General features: G+C 40.9%; 1 protein-coding gene across 8 annotated transcripts in view; it reads right to left on the bottom strand.

The window, feature by feature from the left end:
* Nucleotides 1-723: 723 nt before the first annotated feature.
* tenm2a (teneurin transmembrane protein 2a) overlaps nucleotides 724-13,240 on the bottom strand; it is a 404,535-nt gene continuing 392,018 nt past the window's right edge. For all 8 annotated transcript variants that reach the window (XM_052574348.1, XM_052574345.1, XM_052574349.1 and 5 more), the window contains 11 exons: nucleotides 12,867-13,116; nucleotides 12,369-12,389; nucleotides 12,049-12,278; nucleotides 10,087-10,241; nucleotides 8,946-9,835; nucleotides 7,729-7,904; nucleotides 6,556-6,791; nucleotides 6,162-6,458; nucleotides 3,808-5,425; nucleotides 3,088-3,218; nucleotides 724-2,955 (listed from right to left, as the gene is read on the bottom strand). In XM_052574348.1, the coding sequence (XP_052430308.1) occupies nucleotides 2,218-2,955; nucleotides 3,088-3,218; nucleotides 3,808-5,425; nucleotides 6,162-6,458; nucleotides 6,556-6,791; nucleotides 7,729-7,904; nucleotides 8,946-9,835; nucleotides 10,087-10,241; nucleotides 12,049-12,278; nucleotides 12,369-12,389; nucleotides 12,867-13,116 (4,742 nt within the window). In that variant the 3' untranslated portion in view covers nucleotides 724-2,217. The remainder of the gene's footprint in view (nucleotides 2,956-3,087; nucleotides 3,219-3,807; nucleotides 5,426-6,161; nucleotides 6,459-6,555; nucleotides 6,792-7,728; nucleotides 7,905-8,945; nucleotides 9,836-10,086; nucleotides 10,242-12,048; nucleotides 12,279-12,368; nucleotides 12,390-12,866; nucleotides 13,117-13,240) is intronic.

Genomic DNA, 13,240 nt, shown 5'->3' with positions numbered 1-13,240 from the left:
TGTTTCCAAAATTAAACTGCTGTTTGACAATTTTGAGCATGTGGTAGTTTATTGAAGTTGATTGTAAAGCCATTGCTGCCAGTCATTAGATTTTTAGCCTTGCATGTACCGTGTTGATCTAAATGCCAACTAGGATCTAGGTGTATTTATACACGGTGCAAGGTACGACGGGGAAACAACGTCGTGTTATCAACGTTGATTAACTTTTCAAAATCAACACCTCATTCAGCTTTTATCCTAGGTCTGCAGCACGACCCTAATTCACCTGTAATGCAGGTAAGCCGGTGAAACAGCATCGCGATTTCAAAGGTGAATCCACGTCGTGATTTCAACGTTGATCCAATTTGCAAAATCGAAAGGTAATTCAACGTTGATTCAACCATGGTACCTGACGTTGTTTCAACGTTGAATCAACATTGAAATGCCGGCTGGGTTAGTATCTTTAAGAATTAACTTTTAAAGGTGCTACTGTGTATAAAAATACATTTATTATTATTATTATTATAGTATTACCATTGTGCATATCAAAAAAGCCATAGTAATGCTGCATTAACTTGCTACATTTAGTTAACATTACCATCAAAGTTTTACTGCAGTATAGTTTAACCCGGTCAATTTTGGTAAAAGAACAGCACACTCTCTACCCCATGATGTGGAGAAATGACGTAATACAACAACAATACAGATGTGAAGACCTTTACAAATACATGAGACTAGCCGAACTCACATGAATTAAACTATTTATTGGTAAGGTCTCAGAAGAGTCTCACTTGAGTAAGAATCATCCCTCAATACTGATTTGGTACATCATGACATCCATAATGAGTCTCTTCACAGTGGAAAGAATCCATTTCTATAGTCTGGGTTCTAGTACAGCAACTTTTCTGCATAAAAACAAAACTAAACAAACAGAACATCAAACGGGGTATCAATATTATTCACCTGTGATATCTGAGTGTCACAAAATTCTAGTGTTTAATACCAGCTGTTGATTTGCACATAACAAGCCACCTTCTGTTAGAAATATAAAAGTTGATATTATGAACAATATTCTACTGTGCTGCATAAAGGTAAATCTATACACTGTACATACAGATATATTTTTGAAAAACAAGCTTCACAGTTTTAAACTTTATTTAAAGTATAAACCATTTTAAAACACTTTACATTAATTATTTCTGTTTATGACTAGAATTTGTTTTGAAGAAAAAAAAAATAATACAAAAATTATTACATATTGTACAAAGGAAAATTAACTCGACCGTCAATGTTTATCTATGTAGCTAAAAGCCGCGACTCCTTTATGATTGTCATAGAGTACTATGAATGAAAAATAAATAAATAAAACAAACTAACTAAAAATAAATAGTTTCTGACACTAGTAACCTTTCAATCTGAAGTCTGTGAGTGTTTTTTTCTCTGATATCTCTATACAGAAGTGCCCTGGTGAAGGTCTCGTTACTCTAATGCGACTGGGACGTACAAAACTATCGCATCTAAAGCACACTCAGAACTTCACTGTTATCAGATACAGATATGCAAGTACTGTACTTTTCTATCAGTGATGAAACGAACTATGCCGGACTTGGATGTTCTCATCACTTTTACTCCGCTGGAATTGTCTTGAAGGAACAGTCTGTAGATGATGGGACTTGCTGCAGAGGCAATTGACAGTTTAGCTGTGAAGTATGTGAGGCCTGAGACTCTTCAGTTCTGACGTGGAGACTGGGCCTCTCCAATGGCGCATGAGACTCGCAGCACCTCTCCGATCCAGATCACACGATCACAAGCGTACCATCTGGCACCAACATCCTCTCGGTAACCCAAAAAATATGGGTAAAAATATCAATTCTTTTTTAAAAAGGGGATTTTTCGTATTTCAGCAACAGTAACTCTGTTTTGTTTCTCAGTGCTTTTTGACGTCCATTGTTGGAAAACAAAGACGAGGTCTTTCAAATTGTTTATTTTTTACTTTTTTTTTGCCAGAGGCAGTATTAACAAAGTTTTTGAATGTTCTTCTTTTAAAAGTCCCTGCAGCGTTCGGTGAGTTTCCCCCTTAGTTCAATTATTCTCCGTGGGTTCAGGAGATAACGGAAAAAAAGCGAGGAAAAAAGAGAAAGACAGAGCAAGAGAGAGAAAAAGATTGAGAGAAGAACTGAAAACGGTAAAGGTATAAGCGGAGGGAAAGCCAAATGGGATAACAAATTATTTGGACTGTTACCTCTTCCCCATCTCATTCTGTCTCAAGAACTGGATGTTGAAACTGCTGTCCGCTAGTTCGGGATACTGTTCCACGGGTAAAATGTAGTACCCATCGTACCCCTGCACTTTCCCTGTTGAGAGGAGCTGCTGTCTCTCTCCTTCAGTCCACAAGCGGCTTCCCTCTTTATTATCCCGCGCCCGCTGCTGCTCTCGCAGCCAGGCTCCTGATAGCGCCCGCTGCCGCGCCAACTCCAACAGCCGAGCTCTCTCCTCGTCCAGGGCGTCCGATGCCAATCCATAGCGCACGCTCAGAGAAAGCGCTGGAACCCGGAACTCAACGGTGACCCCTCTTCGCGATCGTCCGCTTACCGTCACATTGATCCCACTTTCCAGTGCCTTTCGTCCATTGGTGAGTCCCAAAGCTAGAAGGTCACTGTCAGCTGAGCCGATCTTCATGAAGAAATGACAGTCACGGCCATCCTGCGTGTAGTGCGTTCCGTCTAAGTAGATGGCGCTATTGAGCACCAGGGCCACCTTCCTGCTGTCATCGCTGGCCATGCTGGAGACCCCTGTGACCACACGGCCTTCTTTCACCGCCAACATCACCCCTCGTCCGATGATGGGGGTACTCGTGCCAAACCAGTGGCCTGGTTTCTCATGTTTGGTCTTGCGCTCTTTGTCAAGAAGCCGTCCCTCCAGAGCCATGAATGCTTGGTTGTGCCTTTCAGCTTCCTGCTGAACTCCGGTTATCAGCTGCAAGAAGACAATTAAAGGCCTTAGTAAATGCAAGCTAGATCACCTAGTTCAAGATTCACTGATTTGCTGCCATTGGAAAACAAAAGTAATTCCCTTAGGATTTACTTTGTTATTAATGTGGTGACTCACCTGGCCGTTTTCACTTTCTTGACTGGCGAGGAGCTCATATGGTGGATCCACAAAATAGTGTGTGTGTCTGGGAAAGCCTGGGATAATGTTGCTAAGCTGGAAGCCAAACATCACGAGCCAACTCTTCACATCTGCGATGAAAAATACATAGAAAAGGAGTTTAAGCTTAAGCTTTTGGGGTTTACAACATAGGTAATAAATAGGCACATCTGATTGAAATAATAATAACAAAACAAAATAAAAAACATAAAATGAAGTACATCATATGGCAAAAACTTATATGAAAAATAAGTAGATATATATTTTGCTTATATATATGATATTTGAAACAAATCTTTAATCTAACTTCAGAAATGTCCTTAATGTCTTTTTTGATCAATTTAATGTGTCTTTGCTAAATAAAAGTAATAATTTCTTAAAAAACAAACAAACAAAAAAACTTAACTGACCATGTACTGCAGAATGGTAGTGTATATACATAAAATATTATATATTTAATATATCATATTTCTCCTATTCATATAAATGTAAGAGTGAACCATCTGTACCATATGCGGTTTCTGAATATTGTTGATTTAAATATGACTGAACATTTGCCAAAAAATAAAAAATAAAAAATCACATTATTTATAAACCAATACTAGCATTTAATTAACATGTGAAATTGACCTAATGAACTAATTTGCTAAACTGCAACAGCACCCAATTACAAGTTCCCACCTGTGACATAATTCTTGACATCCAGCATATCACTGAGAGGGTTGTTATTCTTGAACATGTATAGGTTAAAGGGTGCCAGATCTTTTCCAATCTTCTGCCACATGGTGTAATCAGGCGACGTCCATCTGGCTGCTAGAACATCATAGTCTCTCTGGGTGAAATGCACCAGCTTGGTAAGCGAGTCGTAAAGCCCACCGTGGAAGCCGATGACAAGCTGAAACTCAGGGTTGGAGTCGTGGTACACCTCCCCATAAGCGGTGTATTGCACCTGTTTGATCATCTGCCCATTGCTACTAAAGACAGCCAGTGGCGTACCAGTGTTGTCAGAGGCGATGTAGTACTCCTCCCCACTGCTAACCTCCATGGCAAACAGATGGCCCTGCAGGTCATAGTACAAAGAGCTGATTTCCGAGCTGGAGTGGTTGAACACATGCGTGACCCGAGTTGGGTTGTTCAGGTCAGCATAAAAGAACTGGAGGTGCTGACCCAGACTGTTCTTAGTAGACACTCTCCGTCCGAGTCCATCGTAACGGTACTGGACGCTCCATCCTCCAGCTGCACGGCTATAGGCGCGCACCAGCTGGCCTTTAGAGTTGTAGTCAAACACATCGCCGCCCCTTTGGCTGAGGTAACCGTCCTCATCCAGACGGTACTGGACGTCACCCAGTCGTGTGATGCGGTCTCGTAGGTCATAGCGGAGCGGCATGAGCCTGGCGCTGTTACCCGGGTTGAGCAGGTGTAGGTTGCCGTTTAAGTCGTAGCTGTAGCGCCAAGTGGACCAATCGTTCACCTTGACGCCACTGAGTTGTCCGTCATTGTCGTACTCGTAGCGGTACTGGGTGGTGTTGGCATAGGGGCCAATCTTTAACTCTCGCTTGATTACTCTGCCCATGTTGTCGTACTGCACGGTCATCCAGTACATGAGAGAGCGGAATATCTCATACTGAACTTCTTTGATTCGGCCGTGCGCATCAAAATGCTTGCTGAGGGTCATGACGGCAGTGGTGATTATCTGATTGATGTCGTAGTAGATGACGCCAAACTTTCCAAAGTGCTCCACTTTTCCGGAGATCTCGTCATAGCGGTATAGATCAACAGGAAGTGGCGTCTCGCTGATTACTGGCTTCATGCTTGCGATTCTGAAACTATTGTCATGGTAGGTGTAGTCGAAGCGTGCATTCACCATACCTTCTTCCGAGAAGCGATAGATCTGCTTGTCAATCAGGGGACCCATTTTACGATAGCGAATCGTGCACGAAAAGCCACCGCTTTGCAAGTTGACCATTTTTAGTACGCCGGCTGTCTCGTCGTAGCCAAAGGTGATGGCTGTGCTGTCATACAAGATCTCGGAGAGCTTGGCCAGCTTGCCGTATTTGTAGAGCACACGACGGCCAGTACCTAGGAAGTAGGTGGCCTGGGGGCGCCCGTCCTCGCTGAAATCGTAGATGATGGACGCGTTGCTCTCTGGCGGGTTGTAGGTGTTGCGGATGTAGCCGATGGAGACATGAGTGAACATGGTGTGACGGGCGACGCTGGGCATGGTGACAGCCGTGATGTGGTTAGACGCATCAAATTCAAAGATGTATTGTCTCTGACTCTGCAGGAGCAGCACCATGGACTGTGGAGAAAAATATTTTCAGAACATTATTATCACATTGAAATTAATGAGCAACAACATCTTTTAACAAGCTGTCATAATTCAAAATGAAATCATGCATCAGAGTTTCTGCACTAAATGTTGTTTTTTTTTGGAGTAGATTTGTGTATGTATATAAGTTGTAATATTTTTCTTGGCAATCTTATTTTTTATAATTTTCTTAAAAAATACTTAAAAATATATATAATTCTATATTTCTTTATTTTGCTTTTTAAGTTTTTAATCAAATTATTTATTTTGTTTTGATTTTTTTGCCTTAGGTTCAATGAGCATAAATTATTGTTTTTAATGAAGTTTTAGTTAACAATAACGACCTGGACTATAATGAAACAACATTTTGTTTTATTAACAATTATTAATATAATTATCATAATCATGAATTATTCATAATTATAAACAATTTAACTATTATTGCCCCCTCCCCCAGTTCTAAGCTTAAATCTCACTCTTTTGAGTTAAATATACGCTTAAAAAAATAAAAATATAAATGTCCAATTAAAAGGAAAAGTTAAAAAATATATATAAATCCTAATTCATGGTATATTATCTGACAAAATATTTTATTTTACTTAAAATTTCAGTATATTTCAACATTTTAAAGCAAAGCAAACAAAAACAACAATTCTAAATTTATTTTAAAATTTCTATATTTCTTAATACATCTTTACCCAACTCTCACTTTAATCAATGATCTCACCTTGTCCAGGTAACTGTAGCTCCAGACCTTTCCATCCACAAAAGAGCGTGAAAGGATTCGGCCCTGTGGGTCAAACTCTGTTCTCTCACTCATACTTCCTCGGTGTAGCCCCACTAGATGGCCTGTGCTGGAGTACGACACATTCACTACTGCAAGGCTGCTGCTCGGCTGCCATATCGCAGGCCTGCCCTGGGCATCATACGTGATCCTAAGGGTGAACTTCCTGTGGTCGTCATAGATCTTCTCAGTCCGTGTGTTCCTATCAAAATCTATTGACAGGAGGTTGCGCCCATGTGCCTGCAAATTGCACAAATATTTGACATGAAAACCTCATGATCAATGTAAAAACAATATATTACAATATTTAAATGAAAATCTTAGAGTGAGTGCCCACCCGAAGTTTCCTGCCAAACACAGTGACCTTGCCCTTGGACAGTTCTTTGCGCAGCCTCCACTCGATAGAGTTCAGACCGTTATCAGTGGGAAGGGAGATGTTCCTGCGGCCGATGGTGGGACTCACTGATCCTGCCAGGATATGGGGCTCGGTGTGGTAACTGATTCCCATCCCATTGGCGTACATTACTCTCAGAGTGCCATTGTTACACAGTTGGTAGCTGTTCCGTACTTGATCTGCAGGGGGCAACAGAGTGACATCAAATTACCATTAAATTAAGAACAAAAAAAATATTTCGTAACAAATTTTAAACATGACAAGAGTACAAAACGACAACTACAAAAAAAGGCTTGATTTATTCTGAACTTATGAAAGGGCTGCAGGGCATTCATCAGCTCAAGAACAGTCTGGCTGTCTTTCTTAAGATCATAAAAGATATAACAAATGATGTGAAGCCTCAAATCCCTTTGTTTCAGAATGCCACAAACATTTATTATGCTTCAGAACATCCACTATAAATAAATTACCAACCATGAAACTAATTTATGAGCACAAGGTACGTTCGTAATTTGAGATAATATAGTTATAATTTATATGGAAGCTTTTAGAGGCGTTTAGTCAATTTATTATTCACCCCATGAGCGCGTCAAGGTTAGATTCGAAAGTGTGATCTGAGGAACGTTCTCCTTGGACTAAATCCTCAGTAGTTCAATCAGAAGGTTCCTCCCTCATCCTGTGTTACGTCTAGTTGTATTGAAGTTTGACTTTATGGTTTAGTCTGCCATGGGAAGGAAGTAAAACATTGTTGCTCTCTCGCTCTGTCTTTCTGTCCTTTCATCTTAACAGATGAAATAAGCTTTGGGACGGTGGGGTTTGTGGTCGAGGGCAGATGGAAGCATGTGAATATTTTCTTGGGATAAGGTAATGAATTTGTTTTGAATCATATGCATCACAGTAAAATACAACTGGAGCACTAGGCATGGGAGTGAAAACGATTGCTGTTTTCTGCACTGAATCATACAGTTCTTTGGCTTCCATAGTAAGTTTGCATGCAATGATATATAAAACAATAAAGTTCAAAATGAAACGAAATACGAAACCAACCAGAGAATCTTTTACAAGATGATTTCTTAAACCCAATACAAATTCAAAACGACTCGTGAGAAGACATACCTTGCACAACAGTATAAGACGCTTCTACCGATGAAAGATTCGTGATAACGGTGATGTCATCATCTCTGTTGGAGCTCTCAATGTCAATGTTGATGGATTTTTCGATCTCCCTATGCAGACTTGTAACCATCCCCGTGGGGTACGTCACATTGGTTAGCCGTCCTTCACTGTCATACCTGAAAATACACTAAATGTTAGCACAATACATTTTCAAATTCATATTTGTAAAGCACTGGAAGCAATCATAACTATACCCAATCTTTGACCATCTCAAAAAACAAACGGTGTCATCTAGACAATCACCCCATAGAGCTTCAGTTCTATCCCTGCCTGTTTCTCTCTTTCTCTCCCTCTCTCTGTAACATTACATTAGGGAGCAGATCTGGATCCTGCCACAGATCTGTCACAGTCTGGTTGATGTCTGTGCCAGTGCACTGGAGTGTGGGGAATTCTGCATTCTCAGGAGCAAGCTTGTGCTCTCCTGTTCCTGGAGATTTACTTTCCTGCAGAGTGTTCCATCTCTAATCAAACACACCTGAAAAAGTTAATCAAGAGCGTCATGTTCCCTTGGAAATTACAGGCAGGTGTGTAGCAGGGTTGCAACAGAACTCTGCAGGAAAGAGAGGAATTTATCCAGCACTCTCTTCAAAGTCAAATAATGGATATTCCTACTGGATATCTCTAGCTTTCAACCAAAGTGTTCTGTGACACACTATCATTCAAAAGTTTGGAGTTAGTAATATTTCTGAAAAATTATTTTAAGCTCACTAAGGCTGGAATACAGTAATAATACAGTAATAAATATTGTTACAATTCCACATAACTGTTCCCCATTTTAACATATTTGAAAATGTAATGTATTCCTGTTATGGCAAAGCTCAAGAAATTTACATTTTATTAATGATAAAAACAGTTAACAAACAAAACTGGCCCCAACTTTTGAATGGAAGCGGATTATTATCACCAAATAGGATAAGTCAATGTTTCACACCTGCCTCTGTAAACATTTGCTAAACAGGTTTAATCAACTAATGTAAAAATCTTGAGTCACTGACGCATTTTATTTGCTTGAAAGTTAAAGTTTATCAGTAACTTTGCATATCTCTTTGGGCTGATCGGAATGTGAAGACAATGCTAAATAAAATTTATGTTGACTGTTTCATGCATATACAAAGATGTCTGCATGCTACATAAACAACAGACACATCGCAACTTACTCATAAAAGGTTGTCCAGCCAGTCTCATCAGCTTTGGTAGCCAACAAACCAGTGTTTCCATTGTATCCCATCAGAACGATCTCCTGGTTGAGAGCAGAGATGGAGCGCAGGCTTCCTGCAGGATCCAGTCCCAGCGTAACCACCTGATTCTCGGGCAGCAGGACGAGCCTGAGCAGTCCCGCTCCACCCTGCCCTGCCCCGTCCCTCCGCACTTTCACTGTATTATTGCAGTTATCCACCACTGTGGCCACCTCTCCATCAGGGCCATAGCTGAAGTTGTAGAGAGGCAGACCTGTCACAAGACTGATGGTCTGTAGGTGAAGACCCTCCTCATTAAACACATACAGCTCTTGTTCCTGAGGGGATGCGACCTCATATTGACCCAGTGCTGAAGGCCCTGGTCGGTTAGTGCGCACAGCCCGGATCCGAATGTTATTGAGGTCTGCAATGTAGAGCGTGCCATCTGGTGAGACAGCCAGAGACATGGGGGAGTTTAGGTTGGCGTCTGTAGCATATCCGTCGTCTCCTGCAAAGCAGTTACAGTTGACGTCGTTCTTGCAGTCGCACTCTGACGCAGCGCCAGCCAGCAGTGACATCTCTCCGTTGGTGCTAACTTGCCTCACGCGGTTGATCTTCTTCTCGTCCGTCTCGGCGATGTAGAGCACACCCGTATGGGAGATGGCGATAGCCGTGGCACTCTCCAGGGCTGAGTGGATGGCCAATTTGCTAAGGGAATAGTCAATGCCAGGCACTTGGCAGTGCATGGGACGCCCCGCGATGATACTAACTTGGTGGTTTTCAGTGATGCGTAGAATAACGTTGTTCTCTAGCACATACAGAGAGTTATCCATGGGGTTTACCGCCAAGTCGGTGGGCCACTCCAAGCGTACCTGGAGATAAAAAGGATTTAAAGTTTTTAAATTAAGCTTTCAGATTAACCATGTATCATCTTCTGGGCTTCTGATCAAGTTTTTGCAAGCCTGCTAGACATGATTAATGTTTGCATATCTGCACTTTCAGCTCAGAAGGTCTGTTTTGAAGCGTCAGGATTTAAAGAATTAGATTTTATGATCAAATGAACCTTCCGAGTTCCTGTTTCTGCCTGTGAATAATTTATAATGTGGGCTTTCGGCGTGCTGACCTGACTGACATCCATGCTGGAATCGCAGCTCATTGGGCGCACAGCAGTGAGGTCATTGCCGCCCAGGAGAGTAGAGATGATGCCGTTTTGATCCACCTTCCTAATCATGGTGGCATCCACAAAGTACATCAGCCCGTTTTTATCTACAGCAATACCTGAAAAGAGACACAAACAGGTCAAGAGTCAAGCAGGAAGTTCAGGGGTGATGCATTGCAGACTCACAAACCCTTTGCCTGCCAGACTCGTTTATTTTTGTATTCTGCTGTTCTTAGTGATCAAAGCAAGTGAATCTTTGATCTGGTTTCAACCTGTTCTAAGTTTATCTTCAGGCTCTGCTCAATTCGTCTTTCCCTCCCAAGCCTCTGTCCTATATAAGCTAGCAAATAATACACGTCCATCAACGTCACTCCTGTGTCAACCCATCAATTCCCCTTATCAGACACCAGAGGCAGAGCAGACGAGAATATCTCGAGGTGCCGACAAGAAGATGCTCATAGAATGGACCTGTGTAGGTGTATGATGCAGAGGGGTTTGAACAAAAAGACGGGGAGACAAATAGCATGAGGGGAGAGACTGAGTGCACTTGACTGAGCCTTTTCACTGTGAAGTCATTTGGGAATCGGTAATGAGGCCTGTGTAGTGTGTCACCTCTCTACTCTCTCTCTCTCTCAAGAAGCTCAAATTCAACGTCAAATACAGAAAATGTGACAATGTGACATCCTTGACAGTTTGGTGTCAGACTGGCTATCTTTTTTCCTGGATTTCACTTTTAAAACCCGCTCCAAGTTATCATTGTACCTTTATCTTTTCCTTTTTCATTGCTATATTTGTTTTGATTGGATATACTGAGCTCCAATTCCAGTTACTAAATTCAATTTGAACGTTGAACTTTGAATTTGTGACCTATTCTGTGCATGCAGAATCCATAAAAGCAGATTCAATAAGTTCAGATATTTTTTGAACTGTTATTTTATTTAATATTTACATGGTCATTAACGCAAGACATTATGAACTGGTATAAATAAGGTAAAAAATAACTTGTTTATATATAACTATCTAAAGAGAATCTCCAGAGGAAAATTTTATTGATCAGTTGTTGCTTTCTCACAAGTTCTGAGATATTACTTCACTTAATGAGGGAAAATAGACACAAATGAGTCCAATGAAATACAGTAATAGAATGTACAGCAATTAAAATAGATATGGATAGCATTTGATGAGAAATATAGATCTTTGTACAGTTTGAGACATTGTTGAGATTGCATCTTAAGACTTCTGCTATCATTTAGTCTGTCCACAATCAGCTGCAAATTCTCTTTCAAACCTCAAATTCTCTTTTCATTAAATGCTAAATGCAATCTTTAACTTGGATGTACATCACAATATGGAATGAAAGATGTGTCATACAGTACTTCCATTTCATCGTGACTTTATTCAGGACTCTTCCTGCTAATCTCACTGAGAATGTCTGAAACAATCACCCAAAATATTTAATAGAACCCACTGTGATTTTTCCCTCTGTGTGATCTACCTAAAAACCAGCGCTGTATAATACAGAAATACGCTCGCTTACAGCTCTGAACTGTAACATGAGAGTTAAAAGAGCCACCACAATTAAGTAACATTATCTTTGAGAGACAGACAGAGAGAGAGAGAATACCAAGAGACTCCGATAATCGAAGCCGGAGACTCACACTCCCCATAGCACATTCAGAAATTAATTAATAGCTTAAGGTTGGATGTTCTCTGGGATTGTGGAAGCAGCTGAGGGATAAGGCTCTTTTTATCCATGTTCGGAGTCACTGCTACAAAGGAAGCAGATGTAAAGACAGCCTGCAGAAACATTTCTTCACCTCAGACAGAGACATTAGTGTGATTTCATCTGATGCGAAGGGGATAAGCCATGCAATAAGCAATAAGATCTAGCTTCTGTTTTGGTTTTCTTCAATGCTTCAACCTCACCTTTGGGGCTCATGAGAGTGGCTTCTACAGCTTTGCCCCCGTCCCCGCATCTCTCATCAAAGGGCAGGCACTGTTCTCCCGTGCCCGCCACCACTTCGGCATTGTCGGCCAGCAGTCTTCCCCCTGTGAGCGATCGCACCTTGTAGATTCGCCGAGAATTTGTGTCAGAGATGAACAGAGCCCCAGAGACAGGGTCCACAGCCAGGAAGTACTTATGAGTCGGGTTGTTACTACGAAAAACAAGGTCATTATAGAGTCAGTGCTGCAATTAGGCATAATGCGTTGCTTTATCTCTATATTCATATTATGTGAAGGCACACCTGTGTCGAAAATCCTTATTTCTGTAAACGAAGAAAAGAAAAAGAATCACAATTATGATTCCAATATATCATGACAGAATATATATTGTGTATATTACTTAAGAGTAAATAGATAAAAAAACAAAACAATTAAATCTAGATAAAAGTAAAATTCTCCCCAAGGACGATAACTATATTAGCGTCTACAATAACGCTTATTAAAAGTGTGTGCCGCAGTTTTGTCGTCTGCCACTTTAAATGCTCACGCCTTTTAAAAGCAGGATGAAGTCTAATTGGCTGCTAATGTTTTTATCATTAGCTGGAAAAAATGAAAGTGATTCCAATGATATTGTTCCCCTTGAGCTGTTATTGTTATTAGTTGTGGACTGCTTTTCTTTTCAGTTTAGAATGATTTAAAAAACTTTGTTTTAAATTATAGTTAACTATAGCACTATAGTCATCATTCTTGGTTTGAACGGGCCTGAAAACAAAAGTCTCCTCTGCTCCTTTTTCTAATACCTGAGCTCCAGTATGCGTGTGGTATTGAGGTTGGGATAAACTCTGCGAACAAAATTTAAGTCTCCGACGTAGAGGCTGCCATCAATGCCTGCTGCCAGGGCTACAGGTGCCAACAGCTTATTTCCATCAGCCAGGCCATTACAGCTCGGGCATGAGATGCTTCGTCGGCGCCCATTACCCATGATGCTCGTGATGATGGGTGGCTGCTGGGACACAAAGACGTTCTCACCGCTGCCCTTATGAAGGATTCCTGGTGTCAGATGAATAAAGAAACAATAACCATTTAAATGGAAAAAGAAAGTGCTATTTCCAAAAGACCATTTTTAGTAAAAGCTGTTTACCTGAGCCATTTCTGAACATTACAACCACATTTT

This window comes from Carassius gibelio, chromosome B14, assembly GCF_023724105.1.
Source record: "Carassius gibelio isolate Cgi1373 ecotype wild population from Czech Republic chromosome B14, carGib1.2-hapl.c, whole genome shotgun sequence".
NCBI classification, from domain to species: Eukaryota; Metazoa; Chordata; class Actinopteri; order Cypriniformes; family Cyprinidae; genus Carassius; species Carassius gibelio.
Note: the sequence above shows the minus strand (reverse complement) of the source record. Positions and strands in the feature narration are given on the sequence as shown.